At 53.0% G+C, this 24,104-nt stretch overlaps 1 protein-coding gene across 2 annotated transcripts in view; it reads right to left on the bottom strand.

Moving 5' to 3' along the window:
- COTL1 (coactosin like F-actin binding protein 1) overlaps positions 1–23,779 on the bottom strand; it is a 47,856-nt gene extending 24,077 nt beyond the window's left edge. For both annotated transcript variants that reach the window (XR_014805326.1, XM_003361733.5), the window contains exons 1-2: positions 23,515–23,779; positions 23,170–23,252 (exon numbers count right to left, since the gene is read on the bottom strand). Coding sequence is in view for 1 of the 2 variants with exons in the window: in XM_003361733.5 (XP_003361781.2) it covers positions 23,170–23,252; positions 23,515–23,591 (160 nt within the window). In the remaining variant the exon portion in view is untranslated. The remainder of the gene's footprint in view (positions 1–23,169; positions 23,253–23,514) is intronic.
- Between the last annotated feature and the right edge of the window lie 325 nt (positions 23,780–24,104).

Genomic DNA, 24,104 nt, shown 5'->3' with positions numbered 1-24,104 from the left:
ACCGGCAAAAGAGCCCGCTGTCCGTTTCCATGGCAACCATTCTATTTCCCTCTTCCTCATTGGTCAGTCTGGAGGGTTGGGATCCCGTGACTGTACTCAGATCCCAACCACCGCATCGCTGGCCAAAGCCAGTGGGAAAGTTACAAGCCAGGTGCCCCAGGTAACAGCCCGTGACCTGGCGTAAGACAGCCGCTCCTTAAGTGCGTCTCGGTCCCATCCCCAAGGACATGGGGGACCTGGCTTTGAGACCTGCCAGAGCTGCAGGCCAGAGCTGAGGGCCAATGTCATTTACATTATCACAGCAGGAAGACTGCTTTCCGGGGTGGTTGTTGGGTGCTTATCTGACAAAGGTCCGGCCCACGAGATTGCTGATGTTTTTTGAAAGTCCGAGAGTCACGTTATGCTTACAAATGTCTGCCGCCCGGGATTTGGCACAGCAGTGAAAAGTCAGCAGAAAGTCGGAGATGAAAAACCTGTTGGTCTGAGCGATATTGTCACAGCTGCCCACGCAGACCTCTGCCCCCGCCCACCCTCTCCCCACATCCCAAAGGAGGTTCTCAGCCCATCTGACCTCAAAGTGGTCTGCGCAGGAGGAAGTTCTGGTTCAATCGCTAACTTCCCTCCTCTGAATAAAGCAGGCAGCCCAGACACGGAGGGGCACACGGATGCTGTCACCTGGAAGGCAGAGCTTAACCCCATCACATGTATGCCTACGAGTGTGTGTGTGTGTGCACATGTGTGTGCATGTTCGTGCTCCCTAAGTGAATGTGTGTATAAGCATGTGTGCACTAGGATGGCAAAACTGGCCCCGAGAAGACTGGTACCTTTTTCTAGTCTGAGGTTGAGGAGGTGAGCGCCAGTTCTAGATAATCCCGGTCAGGGGGAGGGGGACCACACCAGGGGACAGACACCCTGAACCCCGTCCGTGAGAGGCCTCTGCCTGACTGTCTACACCTGCTGCTCCCTGGAGGGTTCAGCCTCCACGTTCTGATCAATACCATCGCTGAGTCCCAAGTTCTGGACTCCAACAGAAACTCATCCCCACTTGGTACCAGCTCTGTGATCCGATTCCTAAATGTCTCTAGGCCTCGGTTTCCTCATCTGCAAAATGGATCAAATACCTACCTCATAAGGAGGTTGTGAGGATTAAATTAAAAAAAAAAAAAAAAAAGACATGAAAGCCTTGGCTGATGGGGACAGTTACCATTTGTCTGTCCCCACATCCCCGGAAAAACTGCTTCCAAAGGTCCACGGTGGCGTCCTCACTGCCAAACCCAACGAGCAGCCTCCTTGCCTTCCAGCCTCTATGCTGCCTTCTGTATCCGTCAAGCTCAGGCTCACCCTGCTAAGCACACACAGTCATGTGCTGATCCTATGAGTACTCTTGAGGACCTACTCTGTGCCAAGCAGAGGGCTACATGCCAGGGAGACCAGGGAGGGTCCTGGAGATGCCAGAGGCTATTTACTGGGTGAGGTTCTAGGCACTGACACCTCTCTGCACGTGTCTTCAGCCCAAAAGGTCAGCACTGCTCTCATTTCACAGACAGAGAAACTGAGGCTCAGAGAGATGAAGGGATAAGGAGCCAGACATCCCCCTCCCCGCCCACTGGAGAGCTAGCTATGGCTACATCAGCAGTTCTCAAAGTGTGGTCCTCAGACCAGCAGCCAGCAGCATCACCCAAGAACTCATGAGACGGCAAATTCAGAAACTCCGGGGAATGGGGTCCAGGAGGTGGGTCTGAACCAGCTGTGGGGATTCAGATGCCTCTGAAGCCTGAGGACCACTGACCTAGAGGAACTGATGAGCAGAGGAAAGGATGGGGCTTTGGGCTCGGAGCACCTGCTCTCCTCCTACGCTGGGAAAGGGGGTGAGACAAAGGCTCTCGTGGGCGGACAAGTTCAAGGGCCCAAAGTTCAGCTCCACCCCCTTTCTCTCCTCCACACCCTTTCACTTTAAGGAAGTGTTCGTATGAAGGAGCTTCCTGTACACTTGGTCTCCTCGCCAATATCATTTGCAGAATTCGAGGCATTGAGGTGTGGTTCCTGGGCATCTCAGCACCAAAGACCCCTGGGACTGCCCCCCAGAGACTGTCCCCATCCCCCAAATCCCACAGTCCAAGAAGACAGTCCAAGACAGAAGAGCGGTACTTAGAAAAAGAGCTACTGAACCACCGCATGGGTCAAGGGGGAGTTTTTCTGGGACTTACACATGTGTACTGACACGAGCCATCTTTAACAAGGTTCCGAGAGCATCACGGAACTCCATCTCGGGGGAGATGTCAACGGATGACGTCGCAAGGTGGGAGCCCCCATCCCAGAGAACCATCGGCTCCACCGCTCACTGCCTCGGGCGCCACCGTGGGCTCAAAGCCCAGGCGAACTACATGTCGGCTGCCCCCAACTGGGGCTGGGCACACGCTCCTCTTCTGGCCCAGCGAGGGTCTTGCCCATGAAGAGAGGGCCCTCAGAGGGTGTTAACGGAACACGACTCTCAAGAGAACGTGAGCCTTTGGTTGTCTGTGAGGCATCATCATGGGCCAATGATGGGTTATAGGTGCCAAACAGCTCCTGTACCAGCTAATCCCTAGTGTTAAGAACCCCTCTGGACCTAGAGATCCCAGGCAGGGCCCGCTGGGTTCAAGGTCCTGCTCATCTTTTCAAGGTTCCTGGTTTTCATTCACTAAGTCGTTTAACTTACAGCGTAAAATCACAGCATGTAAAGTTCTGGAGACAGTGCCTGGCACAGAGCAGGTGCTCTGAATGCCAGCTGCGGTCACTGGGCATTCTCTCCTCTGCAGCCCCTTCCTCGCCCAGCCTCCTCTAGCCCCCTCCTCAACTCTGCACTTCCCTCTCGTTCCACTCCACTGACTCTACCACCCTCTCCACTCCTCCCATCTCTTCTCTCCTGCAGCTCTGTCTAGGGCGAGGGACTTAGGAAAAGAGAGAGGGGAGGCAGGATGGCGGGGGTCGGGGTGTGTGCGGAGGAAACAGAATGATACAAAGCAGGGGGAGAAGACCACAAAGGTCATAGGAAAAGGAGTTTAAAAAGCTGGCCAGGAGTTCCCGTCATGGCTCAGGGGTTAACGAATCTGACTAGGAACCACGAGGTTGCGGGTTCGATCCCTGGTCTTGCTCAGCGGGTTAAGGATCCGGCGTTGCCGTGAGCTGTGGTGTGGGTCACAGACGTGGCTCAGATCCCGAGTTGCTGTGGCTCTGGTGTAGGCCGGTGGCTACAACTCCAATTGGACCCCTAGCCTGGGAACCTCCATATGCCTAGAAAAGGCAAAAAGACAAAAAATAATAATAAAAATAAAAAGCTGACCAGATTACCCTGGAATCACCAAGGCCACCAGAGTGAGCTGCTCTAAGAATTTTCCCAAAAACTATAAACGGCACATATTTCCCACCAAGCTCTCAAGGACTCCCTGCCCTCTTCCACCCCTCCCGCCCAGACTGGAACTCTCCTGAGGCTCCGAATCAGTGAGGGGCAGATTCTGACAATCTCATCCAGTATTCTCACCATGGCAGCCCAGGTACAGGGTCCACAATGGTCAAGGGGCCCTGCCTTCTCCCCCAAAGACCCCTGACGTCCCTCTGCATCTTCCCAAAGCTGGCACTGGCTGGAAGACAAAACCCAGAGGAGACCGAGGAGTTTGAGGCTATGCCTGGGGCCGGACAGTGTGAGGCTATCTCACACTTCTGCAAACACTTCGAACAATTTTTTTTTTTCATCACACACAAAACCCATACCAGGTGCAAAATAAATAGAAATACCAAAGTGGGGGGCCACCACTTCAATAACCCAGTAAACTCCCTAAGTAACACCTAAGCAAGCCTTTGGGCGCCTGTCCTTTTGATCTTTTCTTTTCAGCTACTTTCATATCCGTCCAAGTCTTGTCCAAGCCCCAGAAACAACGACCGTGCTAGGCGCAGCGCAGGCACTCGATACATATCTGCTGGCCAACAGAAAGAAAAAAAGAGGGAAGTAACCCTTTCACAATCTCCATCCAACAATGAACTTCAGAGCAAGACCAAAGACGGGGGGAGGGAAACAGCAGGAAATTGCCCCAGAGCACCGCTCAATTGCGGGGCGGGCGGCGGGGCTGAAGCTGACCTTACCTTATATAGACACCCCGAGATGTTACGCAAACAAGGTTCACTAAGGAAGAAAACAACCCACACACCAAACAGCTGAGCTGTCAGCTTCCACCAAGCCAGCTCCCTGGAGCGGGCATGAAAGGAAACGGGAAAGAATTTGAACATCCTGCTGCCCTGGGGCAGAGGACAGCTGGACAGCAGCCACAGCTGCATCACTTCCAGCGGGCTGCTGATGGCGGAGCCGGGCAGCAACAGACAAGGACCTGGGGAGCGGAAACTGTCCTCTGTCTCTCGGACACAGAGGATGGGGGCCACATGGCTGAGATCTGACTGTCTGTGCAGCTGGCTCTTTGTCCCACCCCCCGCTCCCAGCAGCAGAGGTCCCCCAGGAATCCTTCCTGGTTGAATGTGCATGAAATGTGCAATGACCCAGCTTTCCTAGTTTGACAGAGAACCCCGGAAAATGCAGCACAGGGGAGCCAGATGAAAAAAGGATGGTCACCTCAGTAGAACCCTCGGGGAATGGGCTGAGCTGGAGACCACATTGTCAGGAGGAGATACAGGTCTCCCCCCAGGGACAAAGCACCAGAACTTTTTTTTTTGATGCTGCCTTTTACTTCCTTAAATGGAAGTCAGTGTGTTATACCCAACTTCACCTTCTGAATTAGAGAACAGTGGCTGTAACCAGTTTCTGGAGGCTCTGAGTCCATGATTGCAGCACTGACAATGTGACACTCCAGGGACACTGAAGGAGTCAGGGTCTGATCGCCTGAGCACTAAACGTCCCTGGAGTGCACGGCTCTGCATTCTCCTATCTGCTGTTTATCGTTTTGCTGTTTCTTCCATGGCTGTCAGTTAGTCATTTGACAAACATGTGTTGATAATTTGAGATGCAGGGACTTTGCTGAATAAGACACAATTTGAGCCTACCAAAAATACACAATTTAGCAGGGATCAAAAGACAAGTCTGCGAGCACAGTGAAGGTAGCACCTTAGCTACAAGATACCATAGGGCAAAAGGAACATCAAAAAAAGAGAGACAGGGACTCTGCCCAGAGGGCAGTGATCAGGGCAGGCTTCAGGGAGGAGGTGATGTTTCATCCAGTCCTGCAGGATGACCTAGAGCTCATGCAGCTAACAGAGTAAGGAGGAAGAAAGGCGCCCACATTAACAACTTGAGGCAACGATTCCGACAGAACCCCACAGACAAAAGCACCAGCTTCTGCGGGCAAGTTCAAGTTGCCTTCCTCAATAGACGCTCTCTCTATTTCTGACTTGCCACAGGCTAGAGGGGCATATAATTAGCTCATTATAGTTGTGTGTAAAACAAGAGTTGAAAAGGCTCAGAATGGCAGCCCTGAGGCCCTTACAGCTCATCCCTACCCAGAAAGGAAACCTCTCTTACACCTCGAGTTCCCAGAACGGTGCTTGACCCAATGTTTATGCTCCGTAAATATTTCCTGAATAAAAGAGGATCCTTGGTGCATCCACTTCATTTTATTTATATATTTATTTTTTGTCTTTTTGCCTTTTCTAGGGCTGCTCCCATGGCACATGGGGGTTCCCAGGCTAGGGGTCTAATTGGAGCTATAGGTGCCAGCCTACGCCAGAGCCACAGCAACTCGGGATCCGAGCCACGTCTGCAACCCACACCACAGCTCACAGCAACGCTGGATCCTCAACCCACTGAGCAAGGCCAGGGATCGAACCCGCAACCTCACGGTTCCTAGTCAGATTCATTGACCACTGTGCCACGACGGGAACACCCACTGGCACATCCACTTTAGCTGCTCAGAAGCATTTTGGTCCCCAGTCCTCGGCTGTGTCGCTATAACAAGAGATGCTGTCTTCTAAGAATAAAAACAGTCTCCTCCCTGGAGTTTTCACGGTGTGGCTTCTACACCCAGAGAGCAGGAATGAAGAGACAGGCAGGAATGAGCAGCTGTGGAAGGACAGGAAGCAACGGGCCAGTCTGGATAAATGTGCCCCCCACCTTTTTTTGTCTTTGTAGGGCTGCACCCACAGCCAATGGAGGTTCCCAGGCTAAGGATCGAATCAGAGCTGCAGCTGCCAGCCTACATCACAGCCACAGCAACGCCAGATCCGAGCTATGTCTGCAGTCTACACCGAAGTTCACAGAAATGCCAGATCCCTAACTCACTGAGCGGGGCCAGGGATCGAACCCACATCCTCATGGATACTCATCAGGTTTGTTACTACTCAGCCACAATGGGAACTCCGCAAACGCGCCCTTTAAATAAAAGCCCACAGGCAGGGCAGGCACACATGGCGTTGCTAGAATCAGCGATGCCTGCTGAGCGTGGGCATCCTTCCCTGCTCATGTCACCAAGGGGGGCGCTCCAGAAGAGCAAGGCAAAGCCAACCCTCGGCCCCCGAGAGAACCGGGAGACCTGAGTTCAAGTCCCGGCTCGGCCTCTTTCCACAGTGTGATCAGGGCTCCGTAACATCCTCTCTCTGACCCCCAGGGCTCACCCCTGCCTCAGAGCCGCCCCCAACCCGGGGCTTGGAAACGTGGTTTTCATCTCAGCAGCTGTTAACACTGCAGCCCTTGAGTTCATGCACACGTTTAGAGCTGATTCATTTCACTCTTTCATTGATTCACTGACTTATTAGCCCACAGGAATATCCAAGACAGATGGACCCCTTTCCTCTAAGCATTTGAGGCAAGGAGTGCAGGCCATGAAACATCTCTTGGGCACCAGCTCGGTGCCAGATGCTGGCCTGGAAGATGAAAACCCAGCCACGGGTCCAGAGCTTGTAAAGGCTCAGAACTGAGCCGGGCACAGAGCCAGCAGCACGACAACTGCTGGACAGACAGGAGGATGAGGACACGGTAATGATGACAGAGCAAAGGGAGGTGGCAGGAAAGGAGAGCGGCCCAAGATCAGGTTCAAGCACGAGTGAGAGAGACGGGGCGGGGCGAGTCTGGGGCCCCAGGAAAAGGCAGGTCTGAAATGGAGGGGAACAAGACAGAACCAAAAATGCTGACCTGGGAACGCACCCCAGGAAGGCCCAAGGGGAAATTCTAGAAGGTCGTGGGCCAAAAGTCGTGGGAATAAAATGCATGCTGTTCAGGCAACATCAGAGCCCTCCCCATGGCCCACGAGGCCCAGCTCCGACCCCACCCCCCCAGCACGTGGGGGCCAGCGCCCTGCTGGATTTCCTCTTCACGTTTTACAAGCTCATTTACATATACCATAAAATTCATTCCTTTTTTTAAAGTCCGCAGCACCCATGGGCATATGGAAGTTCCCAGGCTAGGGGTCAAATCGGAGCTACAGCCGCCAGCCTACACCACGGTCACAGCATCGCGGGATCCGAGCTGTGTCTGTGACCTACTCCACAGCTCTCGGCAACGCCAAATCCCAGACCCACCCAGCCAGCCCAGGGATCGAACCCGCATCCTCATGGATACTGGTTGGATTCGTTTCAGCTGCGCCACAATGAGAATTCCAAAATTCACTTCTTTTAAGTGTACAATTCATTGGATTTTGGTATATCCACAAAGCTGCACAACCGTCACCACTACTTAGAACACTTTTTTTTTTTTTTTTTTCTTTGGCCATGCCTGCAGCGTGCGGAAGTTCCCAAGCCAGGGGCCGAACCTGCGCCACCACAGCCATCCGAGCCACTGCAGTGACAGCACCAGATCCTGAACCTGCTTCACTGCAAGGGAACGCCTACTTAGAACACCCCAAAAGGAAACCCGTGAATAGTCACACCTAGCCCCCCATTCCTGACAGCCACTAACCTGCTTTATATCTCCCTGGATTTGCTTGTTCTGGAAACGTGAAATACATAGAATCATACAATTTGTGGCCTTTTATGTCTGGCTCCTCTCACTCAGCATCATGTTTTCAAGGCTCATCCACGGTATAGCACATGGCGGTATTTTATGCCTTGTTACGACTAAATAATATTCCATTGATGAAGGGACCCCATTTTGTCTATCTGGTCATCAGTGGATGGACAGCTGGGGGTGGGGGGTCCTCCCTGTTTGGCTGTTGTGAATAATGCCTCTGTGACCGTTCATGTACCAGTCTGTGTCTGCATTTCTCTTGGGCAGATACTCAGGCGTGAAAGAGCTAGGCTTGACCCTTCGGGAGCTGCCAGACTGTGTCCCCAGCAGCTGGGCCTGCTTCCCCACCAGTAGGGCGTGATGGCTCTGACTCGCGCCCGCCTCGCCACACCTGCGATCCTGGCCTCCCAGTGCGTGGGAGGCGACTTCCCAGTGCTCCCTGACTTGCCCTGCCCTAATGACTAAGGATGCCGAGCATCAGCTCCTGTGTTCACGGGCCATCTGCTCATCTCCTCAGCAGAAAGACCCATTCAAATCCCGTGCCCACTTTTTACGTGGGTGATTCACCTTGCCGTGAGTCTGAAGCGTTCTTTACAGGAGTTCCTGTTGTGGCACAGCAGAAACAAATCCCACGAGTATCCACGAGGATGTGGGTTCGATCCCTGGCCTCCCTCAGTGGGTCAGAGATCAGGTGTTGCTGCGAGCTGTGGGGTAGGTTGCAGATGCGGCTCAGATCCTGCATTGAAGTGGTGGTGGCTGTGGAGGCTGTGACTGTAACTGCGGCCTGCAGATGTAGCTCGGATTCGACCCCTAGTCTGGGAACCTCGAAATGCCGTGGGTGCGGCCCTACAAGGCAAACACTCAACTCAACTAAAATAAAAACAAGCTCTTTCCATGCTCTGGAAGTGGGATCTCTGTGGGATGTATGGGGCCCCCCCTTCCGCCGGGTCCTGATGCCGCACGCCTGGCTCCCTTGCATTCGGGTTTTGCCTTCATGCTCCCTCCTCTTTCAGGCTCTCCTGAGCACCCCGGTGGACAGTGGGGTCCCCACGATTCATCTCTGGCCCATTGCTTTGTTTTCTTTTCTGCTCACTCATCTCATTCTGAAAGGATCTGATTTGCTGGCTGGTCTATTATCTGTCCTGGCAGAATGGCAGCTCTAGGGTCCAGACCACTCAGCTTCCCCAGTGTCCAGAGGGCCTGGCACAGGGTAGGTCCTCCATTTACATCTGTTAGATGAAGGAGTGCGCGTCGCCCAAGAAGAGAGTAAGTTACTTTCCCTAAAATGAACACACGGCAGTAGGTCGGGCCAAATCAAGAACGGAGTCAGTGGCCTATACACGCTGAGGTCTACGGAATGACTGGCCGGGGGGACTGGCTCTCCAGCACAGGGGACGCTACCCAACCCTCCGTGATGATCTATGGAGGAAAAGAATCTGAAGGAGAATGGACGTGTGTGCATGTATCACTGAATCACTTTGTTGTGCAGCAGAAGGGACTGCAAATCAACCCTACTTCAATAAGACTTTAAAAAATAAAAAAAATAAAAAAAAAAAAAAGAGCAGAACCAGTGGCGTCCCAGCCAAAGGCTGCAAGAGACAGGGCATCGTCCTTGGTGGGGCAGGGGGCTCCCACGGAGCCTGGCTCTCTTCACTCCAGCCCCAAAGCCCCAGAGGGGCCCCTGACCTGCCCGAGGCAAACCATGACCCATCCACTCCATTCTAGAGTCTGGGGAGAACTGTAGCCAAAAAAGGGAAGGACACCACTTCCGGGTCAGACCCACGACCTCGCAGGGACTTCCTCTCCGTCAGAAGCAGCGGGGTCGGAAGTCTCCCCTGGGAGAGAGGAGGCGTGCGAATGAAGGGGGTGGCTCCCCGGAGGCCATCGCGGGTTCGCCACTTGCGCAAAGGCGGAAAAATGACCTCTGCGCCGCACAGTCCTCTGCACATGTGCCCCCGGCCAGAGGCCCGGGCAGCAGGTCTGCCCCTTGGCATTCAAGCAAAGAGCTTGCGGGAGACTGTTAAGAGAAGAGACCCTAAGTGTTCTTCCCACCGGAGGAAAAAATGTTTTTCTTTTCTTTTTATTGCATCTATATCAGATGATGGGTGTGAACCAGACCTACCGTGGTAATCATCTCACACGGCGTGCCAACCAAACCACCAGGCGGCACCCCTTAAATCTGTACAGTGAGCTATGTCCATTATCTCGCAATGAGACGGAGGGGGGAAAAGAAAAGAGCTCGCCTGTGGTCCGTCCTCCCTGTTTCAAAAGAGTTTTAGTTGCCAGTATTAGGAAGCGGCAGGGGTCGGGGTGGCCAGGAGCACAGGCATTGGCAGAAACACACATCAGCCTCCGTGCAACCCTGGACTGCTGTCTTTGTGGCTCTGGGCCTCAGTGTTCCTGTCTGTGAAATGGGAACAACAACACCTACCACGTTGGGTCATGGTGTCAACTACATAAAATCATAATTAGGGACTGTGGCTGGCAAAACAATGGACCCCAAAGATGTCCACATCCTGACCTCTGGAACCTGTGTAACCTGACCTGGCACAAGCGACTTTGCAGGTGCGATTAAGTTAAGGATCTGGGCATGGGGTGGTTACGACGGATAATCCGCATGGGCCCAACATAATCACAAGTGTCCTTGAAGGGGGAAGAGAGGGAGGCGGAAGAAGCAGAGAGGTAGCACCAGAGAGGGACACAAGCCACCCCTGCCAGCCTCAAGGGATGGGGAGGGGCCCTGAGTCAAGGGGCGCAGGTGCCTCTGGAAGGAACAGTCCCGCCCCCACCCTGAAGTTAGCCCAGTGAGGTGGCCTTGAAGTTAGCTCAGTGGGGTGGATTTGGGCTGCCTGCCTTCCACAACTGTAAGCCGAGAAAATTATGTTGTCTTAAGCCACTCAGTCCGTGGCACTTTGTTACAGCAGCCACAGGAAACACGTACAAGGATCTCAGCACGATTCCTGGCACAATAAAAGCCCAATGCTCGCTGTTCATTTTTAAGTATTATCACTACCTATTATTGGCAAGGAAACTTCCACAAATGCATGGAGGATTAAAAAAAAAAAGTGCATGAGGAAAAATGAGACAGATGACGAGAAACAGAGTTCAGAACTAAAACAGGATGCCAGAGAGTTCCCGTCGTGGCTCAGTGGTTAACAAATCCAACTAGGAACCATGAGGTTGCGGGTTCGGTCCCTGGCCTTGCTCAGTGGGTTAAGGATCCGGCGTTGCCGTGATCTGTGGTAAAGGTCGCAGACAAGGCTTGGATCCAGCATTGCTGTGGCTCTGGTGTAGGCTGGTGGCTACAGCTCTGATTCGACCCCTAGCCTGGGAACCTCCATATGCCACGGGAAGCGGCCCTAGAAACGACCAAAAAAAAAAAAGTAAATAAATAAATACATAAAAATTTTAAAAATCAACAAAGCAGAATGCCAGGCAGGTGTATTTCGGATACACTGATGGAATCAGATGCAAAACACTGGGCCTACTGCCCTCCCTTCACACACAGGCCTCTGGGGACCTGGCGCTGTGGAGGCCACGAGCGGAATCTGAAAAAGCAGACCCAAATTAAGTTGGCGAGGAATGCAGCCCTGCGGGGGCTCCGGGCCACACACCTGGGCCAGAGGCCAGTCGGGGCGAAGGCCTCAGGGCCTTGGGACTTGCAGACTCTCCGTGTGGTTGGCAGAGGGAACAGGGGACGGCCAGGGCGGAGCTCAGCTCTCAAACCTCTCAGGGGGCCGCTGTTCATTCATCTACCCAACACGACACGCGTCCGGGAAGAGTGCGTGGTGCTGACCCAGGTGCTGACCCAGGTGCTGACCAAATGGACCAGGCTCCTGCCCACGGGAGCTCAGTCCCAGCAGGAGAGTCAGACAGCAACCAGATACACGAACACTCATGGGCACAGAGCGTGGGGAGCTGGTAAGTGCTGAGCCTGCAACTTGGGCCCACGAGGGAGTGGCACACACACCACCGCCCCCCTCCCCCACCTGGGGCAAAGAGATTGGGACAGACTGGGTAACCACGAGGGGGCGGGATGCTCCACCAAGAGTACCACCACCAGAGACAAAGGCCCTCTTTCCAGGATCTCACTGGGAACTGAAGAAACAGACGCATGTGTAACCAACGCATAAAGTAATGAGCATCACAAAGGCAAGAAGGGCATCTGAGTGGAAGGGACATTTACGCTGGGCCTTGACGGATGTTTAGGAGTCCTCCAGGAAAAAGCCAAGTGGACAACAGGGCCAGGAGAGGAAAGACTGCACAGGTCACAAGGAAGCAGGGGTGCAGCACAGTCCAGAGGAAAGGCCGAGAGCCCTGGATGCAGATCTGGGTTCAGAGTCTAGTTTTTCCACCTACTGTGCCATCTCAGGCCAGCGCCTTTTTTTTTTTTTTTTTTTTTTTTTTTTGGTGCCTGTAGCATGCAGAAGTTGCTGGGCCCAGGATCAAATGCAAGCCACAGCAGTGATCCAAATCATAGCAATGACAATGCTGGATCCTTAACCACGAAGCCACCAGGGAACTCCAAGCAAGTGACTTTAAAACAAATTTTTAATTGAACCAAAGAAGATTCTTCAAAAACCAATGGAAAAAAATGGAAAAAAATAAAAGTCATTTTTAAAAAAGATGCTTTAAGTTCTAGAGCACTTTCCAAAATTTGAAAGTTTCACATACATAATATCATATAATCCCATAACTCTTTTTTTTTTTTCCCCTAGCCTTATCTTTCCCCTCCCTGCTTCCTCTCCCCACTGGTAACTGCCGCTAGTTTGTCCCCTGTATCTGCGAGTCTACCAAGCAAGTAACTATTTTTTATGGCCACGTCTGTGGCATATGGAAGTTCCCAGGTGGGGGATTGACCCTGCACCTCCTCAGTGACCTGAGCTGCCACAGTCTGATTCTTAACCCATTGCGCCACAGCGGAACTCCGTGCGACTTTAGACTCTTCCAAGGAAACCATTAGATTCCTCAGCAGGGAAAGAGGAATGACCCCTACTCCGGTGTCACTGTGCTCATTACAGACCAACTCCTCACGAATAAGAAAAATTAGATGAGCTGCTACAGGCGAAGTGGCCACACAGTGCCGGGCATTTGGCACCACAAGGTTGGAGTCATGAGTTGGCATGAGCATGGGAGCATCCCTTCCTAAAGGGCATTCCACGTCTTCTCCAGGCATTTGGACTTGAGGGGGAAAAGCTACAAAAGGTTAATGGGAGAGCAAAGCGCCACCTCCACCCCCGTCCCCACCCCTGCCTGGACCGCAAGCTCACTGGGGTCGGGAAAGGGTCACCCCAGCCCTCAGCAAAGGGCCGGCATACAATCGGCGCTCAACACATGTCCCAAAGAGGGAAAAGCCAGGCTCAAGGGTGGAGCCCAGGAAACACCCACACTTGGACGGCAGGCAGGGAAGGAGAAGCAGCAGAGGGAAGTGAGAGCGAGACAGGCGAGAAAGGGGAACCAGGCGAGCTCGGCAGCGCAGAAGCAGAGGGAAGGGAAAAGCATCTTTTCAGGACGTCGCTGCTGAAGCCTGGAGGGAGGGAAAGTGGATGAGAGACGAGAGACGGCCACCGTGCACGCTCCGCGGGTGGGGCAACGCCAGGATGTAATGAGGCGAAGAAAGGACGAGAAACAGGATGTGGATATAAGAGCTATGCGAGCCTCAAGCAACGCTTTCAAAACGTTTGCATTAATGTCTAAAGATTTCCAAGGAGCAAAAATTCAACTCCAAAGGGATGGGACACTTTCTCGGGACGAGAGACGCCCTAGTTACCTGGAACATGGACATGAGCGAGCTTCCCCAGCTGAGATGTGACTGCAAACTCCAAAGCAAACAGAATTACCACCCCAGGGAGCTGTCACAAAGTTCACGCATCTTGTGGCACAAAGAAGCCGCACGATGCAGCTCAGGACCCCTCCCAGCAACAGATGTGTGGGCCACAAAGGCAGCGGGAGACTGGAGTTTGCAGAAAACTGGGAAGAGGGTCCCTCAATAGTCCTTCAGGGGCTGCTAAGAATCATCACCCGACACTGTTTCTGAAGCAACAGAAACAATGCTTCTTTTTCTTTTTTCTTCTATTTTAGGGAGGCACCCAGGCATATGGAGGTTCCCAGGCTAGGAGTCAAACTGGAGCTGGAGCTGCCAGCCTACGCCACAGCCACAGCAATGCCAGATCCGAGCCTCGTCTGCGACCTACACCACAGCTCACAGCAACACTGAGTCCTTCACCCCCTGAGCAAGGCCAGGGATCAAAGCCGCATCCTCATGGATCCTACTCAGGTTCCTTAACCTGGAGCCACAAGGGAGCTCCAGAGACAATGTTTCAATCAATGTTTGTTGAGTGCATGACTGACAGATCACTTAAGCTTTATAATGTCCGAAGCCCTGTCACAGATTTACAGCTTCCTTTTGACCTCATATTCCCCTGGACTCACTAGACGACTTCTCTCCTTCCTTTCTCACTCAAGTTTCCGAATTTTTTTTTTTTTTTTTTTTTTTTGGACCACGCCTGAGGCATGCGGAAGTTCCTGGGCCAGGGATCAAACCTGTGCCATAGCAGTGACAACACAACATGCTTACCCCACTAAGGGAACTCCTCAAGTTTCTGAATTGGAGCAAAGCTAGGGGCAAAAATGTCTGTGTGCAGCTAGATGGGAAAAAAAATCCAAGCAGAGAAGAAAAAAACACGCCACCTGCATGTGTGTTATACAGCGGCACGTGCAGAGAGCGTGGACAGCAAGTGTACCTGTCTCGTTCACATCACATCCCTCTTTGGTTAACAGCAAAGATTCTGGCCTTGACTAAAGGCTAACGGGGCTCTTCTGAGCTCTTTTCAACTAGGTCTCGACTTCTGGAGCTCCGTGTTCATCTCTGCCGTATCCAACTCTAGCAAGGATCCTGCTAAGTCCCTCTGGCCAGAATCCCCCATCCTCCGTATCTGATCACCCTCCAGAGGTAAGTGGGCTCCTGTCTTCCACCTTGCCCCAGGTGATGGATCAGCACCGGCCTGCCTTCAGCAGGAATCCTGTTAGAGGAGTTTAGCCAGAATCCCCCCTCACCCCCGACCTCTCCTCTTGCTAACTTTCCATCCACTGACTGATCCCCGCCTTGTTTCTTGACTATACAGTCCCACTTTGCCTTGGCGGATTCAGAATTGAGCCTGATCTCTCTCCCCTGCTTAAGGACCCCCGTAGTGGTCCCTACACCTATCACAACTGTCCCCTGAATGAAGTCTGCCTTACTGTCCTTTAACAAGCATGAGAACAAATAGTTTTTTTCTTTTCTTGTCTTTTCTTTTCTTTCCTTCTTCTTTTTTGGGCCACAGGTGCAGCATATGGAGGTTCCCAGGCTAGGGGTCTAATCGGAGCTACAACTGCCGGCCTATGCCACAGCCACAGCAACGCAGGATCCAAGCCACGTCTGTGACCTACACCACAGTTCATGGCAACGCCGGATCCTTAACACACTGAACAAGACCAGGGATCGAACCCACATCCTCTTGGATACTAGTCAGGTTCGTTTCTGCTGACCCACAGTAAAACTCCCACTTTTCTTCCTTAACAGTAAACACACCCCCGTTTTCCTTAGGAACCATCCCACTGCCACATTCAGTCGCTGGTAGGGCTGAGCCCAATCCCAGAGGGGTGTTACCCACACCTAAGCTAATGCATTTCCTCACTCTTCTTGGGAGCAAAACAGACCAAGAAGGAGGCTGTGAGACAGAGAGAGAATGAGTGGTCCAAAGGGCCTCGTGCAATCCCTTTCATAAACTTCTATGTCAAGAGATCAGGCAGTCTCCCCTGACATACCTCCCGTGATGGGGGTCTCACTACCTCCAGTGACAGCCCATTCGGACTTGAGGCCCATTCTTCCTCAGGCAAACCCAAAATCTACCCCTGAAATTTCTACCGTTTGGTCTTATACCACATGGGCTTGGGGTGGGATGTCCCTCTAAGTTAAATATGCCCAGTTTCCTCAGTTAATTCTCACATGAAAGGTTTTGAATTCCTTGCCCAACCTGGATTCTCCCCTCTTAGCCTGGTACCCTGGGTACTACAGCCAGGACTCTTAGAGGGAAGTGATAAAGAACCTACTCACACAGGCTTAAGGGGGGAAAAAATTGGTTGGCTTATGAAAATAAATATCCTAAGAAGGGAGAGTCAGGTATGGCTGGATCCAGGAGTTTAAGCCATGTCCTCTAGTCTCCACCCTCCGTTTTTGGCCCTATTCCTGAGTTCTCAGGTTCCTTTTCCAAATGGTTGATGGGACCTGCAAGCCCCAAGCCTTCAATGTGCTTACAGGTCTTAATCCCAGAGAAAAATAAAAGGACTCCCAACAACTCTGTCCAAAGTCTAAGGGATGGAGCTGATTGGCTTGACCTGAGTCACATGGGCCCAACCCTGAACCAATCACTTAACAGACTTGTTAACACATCATGGCTTGCTCTGATTGGCCAGGTCAGGGTCATGTGCCCTCCCTGTGGGGAGGGGCAGAGTCAGTCCCACTGGAAGGACACTGACTGAGCAAGATTATTACAAAATGCGAAAGAGAAGTTCCCCCAAAGGATGGGATGCTGGACAAAAAACACAGAACCCCACGTCTCTCTGTGAGGGGATATTTTGAGCTGAAGGCTCCAGACTCACCAGAGCATCATGGGAATATCATCGGTACCCAGATCATCATTCAGCCAACATCACAGGGCATGTCTACCTACCTGACATGGAGCTTCATGCTGACACTGCCCTCCTTGAATGTACCTTCTCTGGTAACCACCCTCCCCGTCAAGTTTCTTTCAACCCCCTTCTGGATGTTCGCCATCTTCCAAGGCGCCACGTTAACAATACTGCCTTTACTGAGCATGCGCTCTATGCCAGGCACCGCCCACAAGCTTTGTGTGTATCATGTCAATTTATCCTCCTCACAAACCTGTACTATGTGCCAACATTATCCGCATCTTACAGATGAGGAAACAGCATCTGGGGGACCAGCCCAAGGTCACACAGCACAGCAAGGCCACAAGTCAAGACAAGATACCCTGGCTCCACCATCAGTGCTCGTAACCGATCGGCTTTAAACTCTCTTCCAACAGAAAACTGGATTCATTCCCAGATGCCTGGATTCTTTCTAAAATAAAACTGCTGGCAACAGAGCACTTCGGGTCCATCAATAACAGATCTGTTAAACAATGTCACATTTCTATGAGAGACCATTACAGAGCCACTTTAAAGGCTGGGCAATGACAATAAAACATCAGCTCCGTGGGGACAGGGGCTTTCTCTGCTGCCGTATTTGTCCCCGGTGCCTAGAATAGCAAGTACCCTTCAGGGCAGCTACGCATACACACTGGAGGAAAGAAGGAAAGAGGGAACAGATGAATGAATGAATGAACAAATTTCTCACTGCTAAACTATTAACTGAACTGTATCTGGCTTTTACTTCCTTTTTTTATTTTTTGCCTTTTTTTTTTCCCCCATAGGGGCCACACCCACGGCATAAGGAAGTGCCCAGGCTAGGGGTGGAATTGGAGCTACAGCTGCCAGCCTACACCATATCCACAGCAACTCGGGATCCGAGCCACATCTGTGACCTACACCACAGCTCACGGCAATGCCAGATCCTTAACCCACTGAGCGAGGCTGGGGATCGAACCCACATCCTCATGGATACTAGTTGGATTCGTTTCTGCTGCACCACAGCAGGAATGCCTCCCCTTTTTTTAAATTAAGGAATAGCTGATTTACAATGCTGTGCTAGTTTCAAGTATACAGCACAGTGATTCAATTATTTTTTCACATTCTTCTCCCATACAGGTTACTACAAAATATTGAGGATAGTTCCCTGTGCTACACAGTAAGTCCTTTGTTTTAGGGGGGTTTTTTTATGGCTGCATCCACAGCATATGGAAGTTCCCCAGGCTAAAAACTGAATCCAGGCTGCAGCTGCGAACTATGCCACAGCTATGGCAACACCAGGTCCTTAGCCCACTGCGCCAAGCCAGAGACTGAACTGGCACCACCACAGACACAAGCTGGATCATTAACCCACTGAGCCACGATGGGAACTCCCTTGGTTTTTTTATGTATAGTAGTCTGCATATGTTAATTCCAAACTCCTAAATTATCTCTCCTCTCCCCTCTCTCTTCTTTTTGCTTAGACTTGCTTTCTGAATATTCCATAAAGGACATGCATTATTTGTAAGTTACAGAAACAAGACATGATTTCACAGACAGCCTGAGCCATTGCCCCGACACATATACGGGATCTGTGAGCATTTTCTGCTGCGATCAGAGAGCGCACAGGCCAGTCAGTCTGGCAGAGGGTTCCTTTCCCGCAGCCTGAGCCCTGGCTCCTCCAGGTCTGGGGCAAGGGAGGGCGGACCAGAGAGCCTCCGGCACGGCTTGGTACCCATTTTCTCCCCATCATCTCTTTGCCTTCCCACCTTTCTGTGCTCTCAGACCACATACTCTGCTTCCGCATCAATTAAATTCCACCAGTGAGATGACAGTCACACTGCTTAACGTTCATGGAGCACTTGCTGTGTCCCTGGCACCACGGACTTGCTGCCTTAATCCTCCTAATGACCACATTATAGGAAAAGGATGAGCCCGGTGGGTGATGCACCTGCTCCAGGTCACATGACTGGCAAGTATGTGGAGCAACCCAAAGCTTTCACCACCATGCTAACCACCCCTTACCAGGTACTGAGCACCTACTGCACACCGACCTGGGCCAAAGGTCCAACACATGTCCACATGAGGCTGAATGCCTACTGCGTGCCAGCCTGGGGTCAGGCACCCCAAGGGGCAAAACCCGGAACTGAGTGCATACTGTGCACTGAGCTGGGGCATGCACTGAAACTTCAGAGCAGAAAGCGCACCTCCATCTAACATCCTAAGCTCTACGAGAGTGAAAATAATGATCCAAAAAGTAACAGGAATTCCCGTCGTGGCTCAGTGGAAAAGAATCTGACTAGTATCCATGAGGATGTGGGTTCGATCCCTGGCCTCACTCAGTGGGTTAAGGATCTGGCGTTGCTGTGGTGAAGGTCAAAGACTCGGCTCGGATCTGGCGTTGCTGTGGCTGTGGTGCAGGCCAGCAGCAACGGCTCTGATTCCACCCCTAGCCTGGGAACCTCCATATGCCACAGGTGCGGCCTTAAAAAAAAAAAAAAGTAGCAGTAACAACAGCCACCAGCCTTGGGGCCCTGTGCTCTCCTTTTGGACATATTATTTCAGTTAACCCTCCCAGAGGGAGGCACCGCTAGGACCTTCAACTTACAGACCAGAAGACTGCTGCATAGAGGGTGTTTGTCCTTGCCTGAGTCCACACACAAGGCAGAGTTGGGGTGTGAGTCTAGAGCTTTTCTGATTGCAAAGGGTCCCAGCTACTGAAATACAGGTGGGATTGCCCCAGGCTGGCTTGGTGGCTAAATCCTAGAAGGAATGACAGGGGTGTGGAGGGGAAGGAATTCCCCTGGAGGGAACCTCCAAAATTGCAGGCCTGAAGGCTGGGAGTGTTACACAGTGTTATACTTCAGGCTGCAGGTGCACAAAGAAGGTTGTGGGGAGCTGTCAGGCAGGAGATGTGAGTGGGGACAAGCTCCTAAATGCAAGCAAACAGTCTGTGCTAAGTGCAGTGGGCAGTGGGGAGCCATAGATGGTTAAGGAGCAGAGGAGTGACTTCATTGGAGCACAGCTTTAGGAAGAGTTGCTCCAGCAGTGGCGGGGGTCCAATGGTGGGGGCGTAGAAGGGCTAAGAGACTGTCACAATAAAGGGGGGTGAGGGTGAGAGGCAACGGACCTGTTCGGGGTTCACCCCTCTTCCGGGAGCTGTGCGTCCTCCTCGCGCTCTTTCCTGGGGAAGCCACCCTCCCCCACGCTGTCTCCCGGTTCCGGCCAGGGCTAGCCAACCAGAAGCCAGTGATTGGTTCAGGACAGGGACGTGAACGCAGCCAGTCCAAAGAGTATCTGTCAGGCTGGAGGCTTCCCCTGAAGTCACTGGCAAAAGGTCTCTCTCTCTCTGCATAAGGATGGCTCTGCCTGCGGCTGGGAAGCCAGGGTGCTTAGTGGCCATCTGTGTCACCACTCAGAAAGCCTGCCCTCCTGCCCCCAAGAAGGGCGATAAAGGAAGAGGACAGAGCCAGGAGCCTCCGGAGGAGCAGGGTTGAGCTTGGACAGCCTTACCTGCAGCTAGTACTTCTCTTAAACTTTCCAACCATGTAAGCTAACACTCTTTTTCTTTTTCTTTTCTTTTTCCTTTCTTTCTTTCTTTTTTTTTTTTTTTTTTTTTGCCTAAGCTGACTGTATTGGGCTCCTCTCACCGCACTTGAAAGTTCTCCAACCATCTTACACGGACTGAAGTTTGGAGCAAGAAGCCAGAGGCCCAGGTGGTGATGGAGAGGGCGTGGTTAGTGCACAAGGGGGAGGGGACCACGTGAGTCCAGCGCCAGAAGCGCCATCACGGGGCCAGAGAGGGCCTCGAATCCTGCAGGCAGGAAGAAAGAGGAGGATAAGGGCCCCACAAGCGAACTTCCAGACCCACGACCTCAGGAAACAGCTCCTGCGGACAAGACAGGCCAGCCTGGGGGCTGAGGTCAGATGACAGGGAGAGGCGGGAAGGGCAGATTCCACTGTGGCAAATGGGGGGGGGGGACCGCAGCAGGAAGACAGCAGCCAGAGGGGGGTGGGGGGAGGGGCGTTCAGAGAGAGGATGCTGGGGGAGGGGCTGTCAGTCAGGGAGGAGGGAGGAGAGGGAGGGGAGCTGGGGTGGACACCCTCCCCCTCATCCGCGCTCCCCCCCCAGCAGTGATGCAGGAGAGGCCAGATCCACCTGGTGAGAAGATGTTTGGAAATAAGAAGCCTGTGCCAGAGCAAGAACTTGCCCTCAGAACATGTGACTCCAGGGCCTATCAGGACACCTGGCCAGGAACTAGGGCCACCAAGAGCCCTCCCTGCCTTCATTACAAAGTGGGCCTGGCCTTGGCGCCAGCCTTCCCTGGGGGCAAGTTCAGCTCTGCCACAACCTTGCTGTGTGATCTCAGGCAAGTCACTTAACCTCTCTGGGCCTTGGTTTCCTCACCCACAGAAAGGAAACAAGCTCAGGAAGGGAGACGAAGTGTGTTAAGCACAGCGACTTGCGTATAGAATTACTGGTCAGTGTTCGGAATCCTTTATCGCTGCGTTATGGGGACACGGCAGTGGGATGGAACAAGCTTTTCTAAGGCAAACAAGAGCACACACGGCAACCGTAACTCGCCTATACATTTGTCCAACAGATGGCTGGGGAAGGAAGGCAGACTTCCAGCCAAAGCAGACGGAGCCTTCAGATCCCACGGCCCATTCATAAGATCAACAAGCAGCAGGGAAAGCATTTTTAGTTCTCCCACCAGGCCCTCCCCACTCCCATCCCCGTCGTTGGGGGAAGGGTCAGAGTAGAAAACCACAAAGCCCCAGGGAGGGCGGAAGAGTCCTCTGACCACAGCCTCGCCCGCCCGACGCTGGGAGCAGGAGCATCTGTTCATCTGTTCGGAATCCACTCACAGGATGCTCTTTCTTCCCCAGGGTCACCTTCTCCTACTCAACGGAGAGAACAATAGCTTCCGAGACGGGGAGGGGGGAGGGGACCCCAGCCTGATGGGGGGTGGGAGGTAGAGGGCCAGCCGGAGGAAAGAAAGGGCTACTTTACTGTCCAGAGAGAAAGGAAGCTGGCCTCTGAGAAAGCTCAGAGCCAGCAAGGCCAACGACCCTGCTCAACTTCCTAGTTCTGGACCAAATCGGGGGAAAGTCAGGAGTCTGGGCTTACTCCACTTGCGAAAGCAACCATCACAGGGGCGGAAGGAAGGATAATAGCGGTTGAGAGATGGGGTTCCAACCCCGGCCCTGCCAGCCCTGCGCACGAGGCCCTGTGCACATTATTAGATGTGAGTTGTTGTAGTACTTTCTGCATCTGAGGTTTTAAACGACCCTTTACAAAAGCAATGAATGAACATCTGGAGGCATCTCTCAGGGAGACATTTCAGTTGCGAGAACATTGGGAAAACACACACACACACACACCCCCTTCGTACCAGTCAGCCCATAGCAGACATTTCATAAATATTCTTTGAATTAGAGTAAACCCAGAATGTTATGTGAAGAAAGGCAAGGAGCCCTGATCCCTCCCGTCCTGTGTACGTTTTATCTGTTTCACAAACGACCATGTCACCGGCCACGGCACCCTCCTGAGTGTTTTACACAATGACTCACCTATGCTCACAACTGCTCTCTAAGACGACAGACGAGGAAACCCAGCCTCCTCCCCTCCCCCCCAGCCCCAAGAGGTTAAATAATTCGCCCCAAATCACAGAGCTAGAAAGTGGCCACCTTCTGACCCTGCGTCCCCGCCCTAACGTCCCTGCTGCACTGCCTTTGTCTGAATATATCTCTTTCCAAGCCAGAGACTGGGGACCATTCAAGAGCCCATTGTCCAACCCCAGCTTTAAAGAGCCCCATTACCAATGACTTTAGCTTCCAGGGAAGGGGGGAAGGGGATGTGGTCATAGAGCCACGGCTTCTTTCCTCTTCATGGTTCCACACACCCCAGGGAAGGGCCCAAAGTTTACAGATCTTAAGCATTTTGCTGGACGATTTCTTAAATAGGTACACACCTGTGTGACCACCTCCCAGATAAAAATATGGAACATTTCCAACCCCACCCGAACCCACCCCCACCTTCCGCATGCCCGCTCCCAGGGAGCGGCTACCCACCCCCAAGCGTGACCACTTTTCACACTTTTCACACCACAGATTAGCTTTGCCTTTTCTATCATTTCATATAAATGGGATCACACGGGGTGTACTCTTTCATACTTGGCTCTACAAATGAGCACATATCACCAGCACAAGGACAATGATTGTGGGGGGCGGGGGCCGCTGAGAGTTTCCTTCTCCTGCAATAAACTCCAGGATTGTTTTTATTTGGGCTTGCTGACCTAAGAAAGGGTAAAGTGGAGAGGGCTGGAGTTTGAAACCGCGTGAGCTGGTGCTGGAAAACTAGTGACTCACAGGGGGTAAAGGAGCCGTCGTGCCTAGAAAGGGTACTGTGTGGTCACCTCCGACGGCTCCGGATGCCCAGACGGGAGAGGTTTTTATGAGGCTTTAAAACGCTCTTATCTGGTTCCACTAAGCCAGGGGCGCCTTTGGCCTCTGCCGCTTCTCCCTGGCATTGACAGTTTCTCCAAAGATGGGGAACTCCCCTAGAAGGCGCTTCTCCCTACCTGTGCATTGTTGGATGAAGTCCTGATATTCCGCTCCCTGCTCGCCGGGGACGATGGTGGAGCCGTCGTATTTAAAAGTCACCCTTTGGATTGGGAGAAGAGAAAAACACACACACACACATCAACGTTGGTAGCGGCATGGTGCCGAGCTTCCAGCAGGACAATCTAAAAGATGCTCTGGCTAGGGAGAAGCCAGCGCTGGCTTTCCACGCTGTCCTGGGTTAAGGCTGCGGGAAGACAGCACGGGATGACCCTTAATCCGTCCGGTCTGGAAGACGGCTCAGTGCCCCCGGCCCCTCGCGAGCTCGGGGAGCGGGGCTTGGAGAGCAATGGAAAGTTCCTCACCAGATGACGGCCGAGCTGTCGTCGCGCACCAGGTTATACGCCGTCCGGCAAGCCTCTTTGTCGATCTTGGTGGCCATCGCCGAGGGGCTGCAACGGGGATACTCTGCCCTGAACGAGCGATAAGCGCACTCTGTGCCGGCTGCAAGGAGCGGAGCGGTGCGTGGACGCGCCAAGGGTGTGCGGGTGGCGGTGGCAGCGGCGGCGGCGACAGAGGCGCAGGGCGAAGCGAGCTGCGAGCTCCGAGCTCCGAGCGCGGCGGTGGCACGGAGTGCGCAGGGAACGCGGGCCAGATGCAGGCCGCGCCGCCCCGCCCCCTCCGGCCATTGGCCTCCTGGGACGCATCTCGCCCGGCCCCCTCTCGCTATTGGCCGTAGGGCCCTGGGGGCGGGGCGTCTTTACTCGCCGGCGGCCAATCCCAGCCCGGGTGGGTTGCGCAACTCTGCGGTGGGGGCTGGAGAAGGGGCTTTTTCCTCCCTCCTCCCCCTCCCCTTCCCCTCCCTGTCTCCGTCTTCTCTCTCTTCCTGAACCCTCTCCTCCTTCCCCTACTCTCCCAACTCCTTCCCAAGCCCTCCCCCATCTTCTCCCGCAGC

Source organism: Sus scrofa, chromosome 6 (genome assembly GCF_054392235.1).
Source record: "Sus scrofa isolate SSC_HxYL_T2T_F1_AM1 chromosome 6, Sscrofa_HxYL_maternal_Yorkshire_Landrace_v2.0, whole genome shotgun sequence".
Lineage (NCBI taxonomy): Eukaryota > Metazoa > Chordata > Mammalia > Artiodactyla > Suidae > Sus > Sus scrofa.
This window is presented reverse-complemented; position numbering and strand designations above follow the sequence as displayed.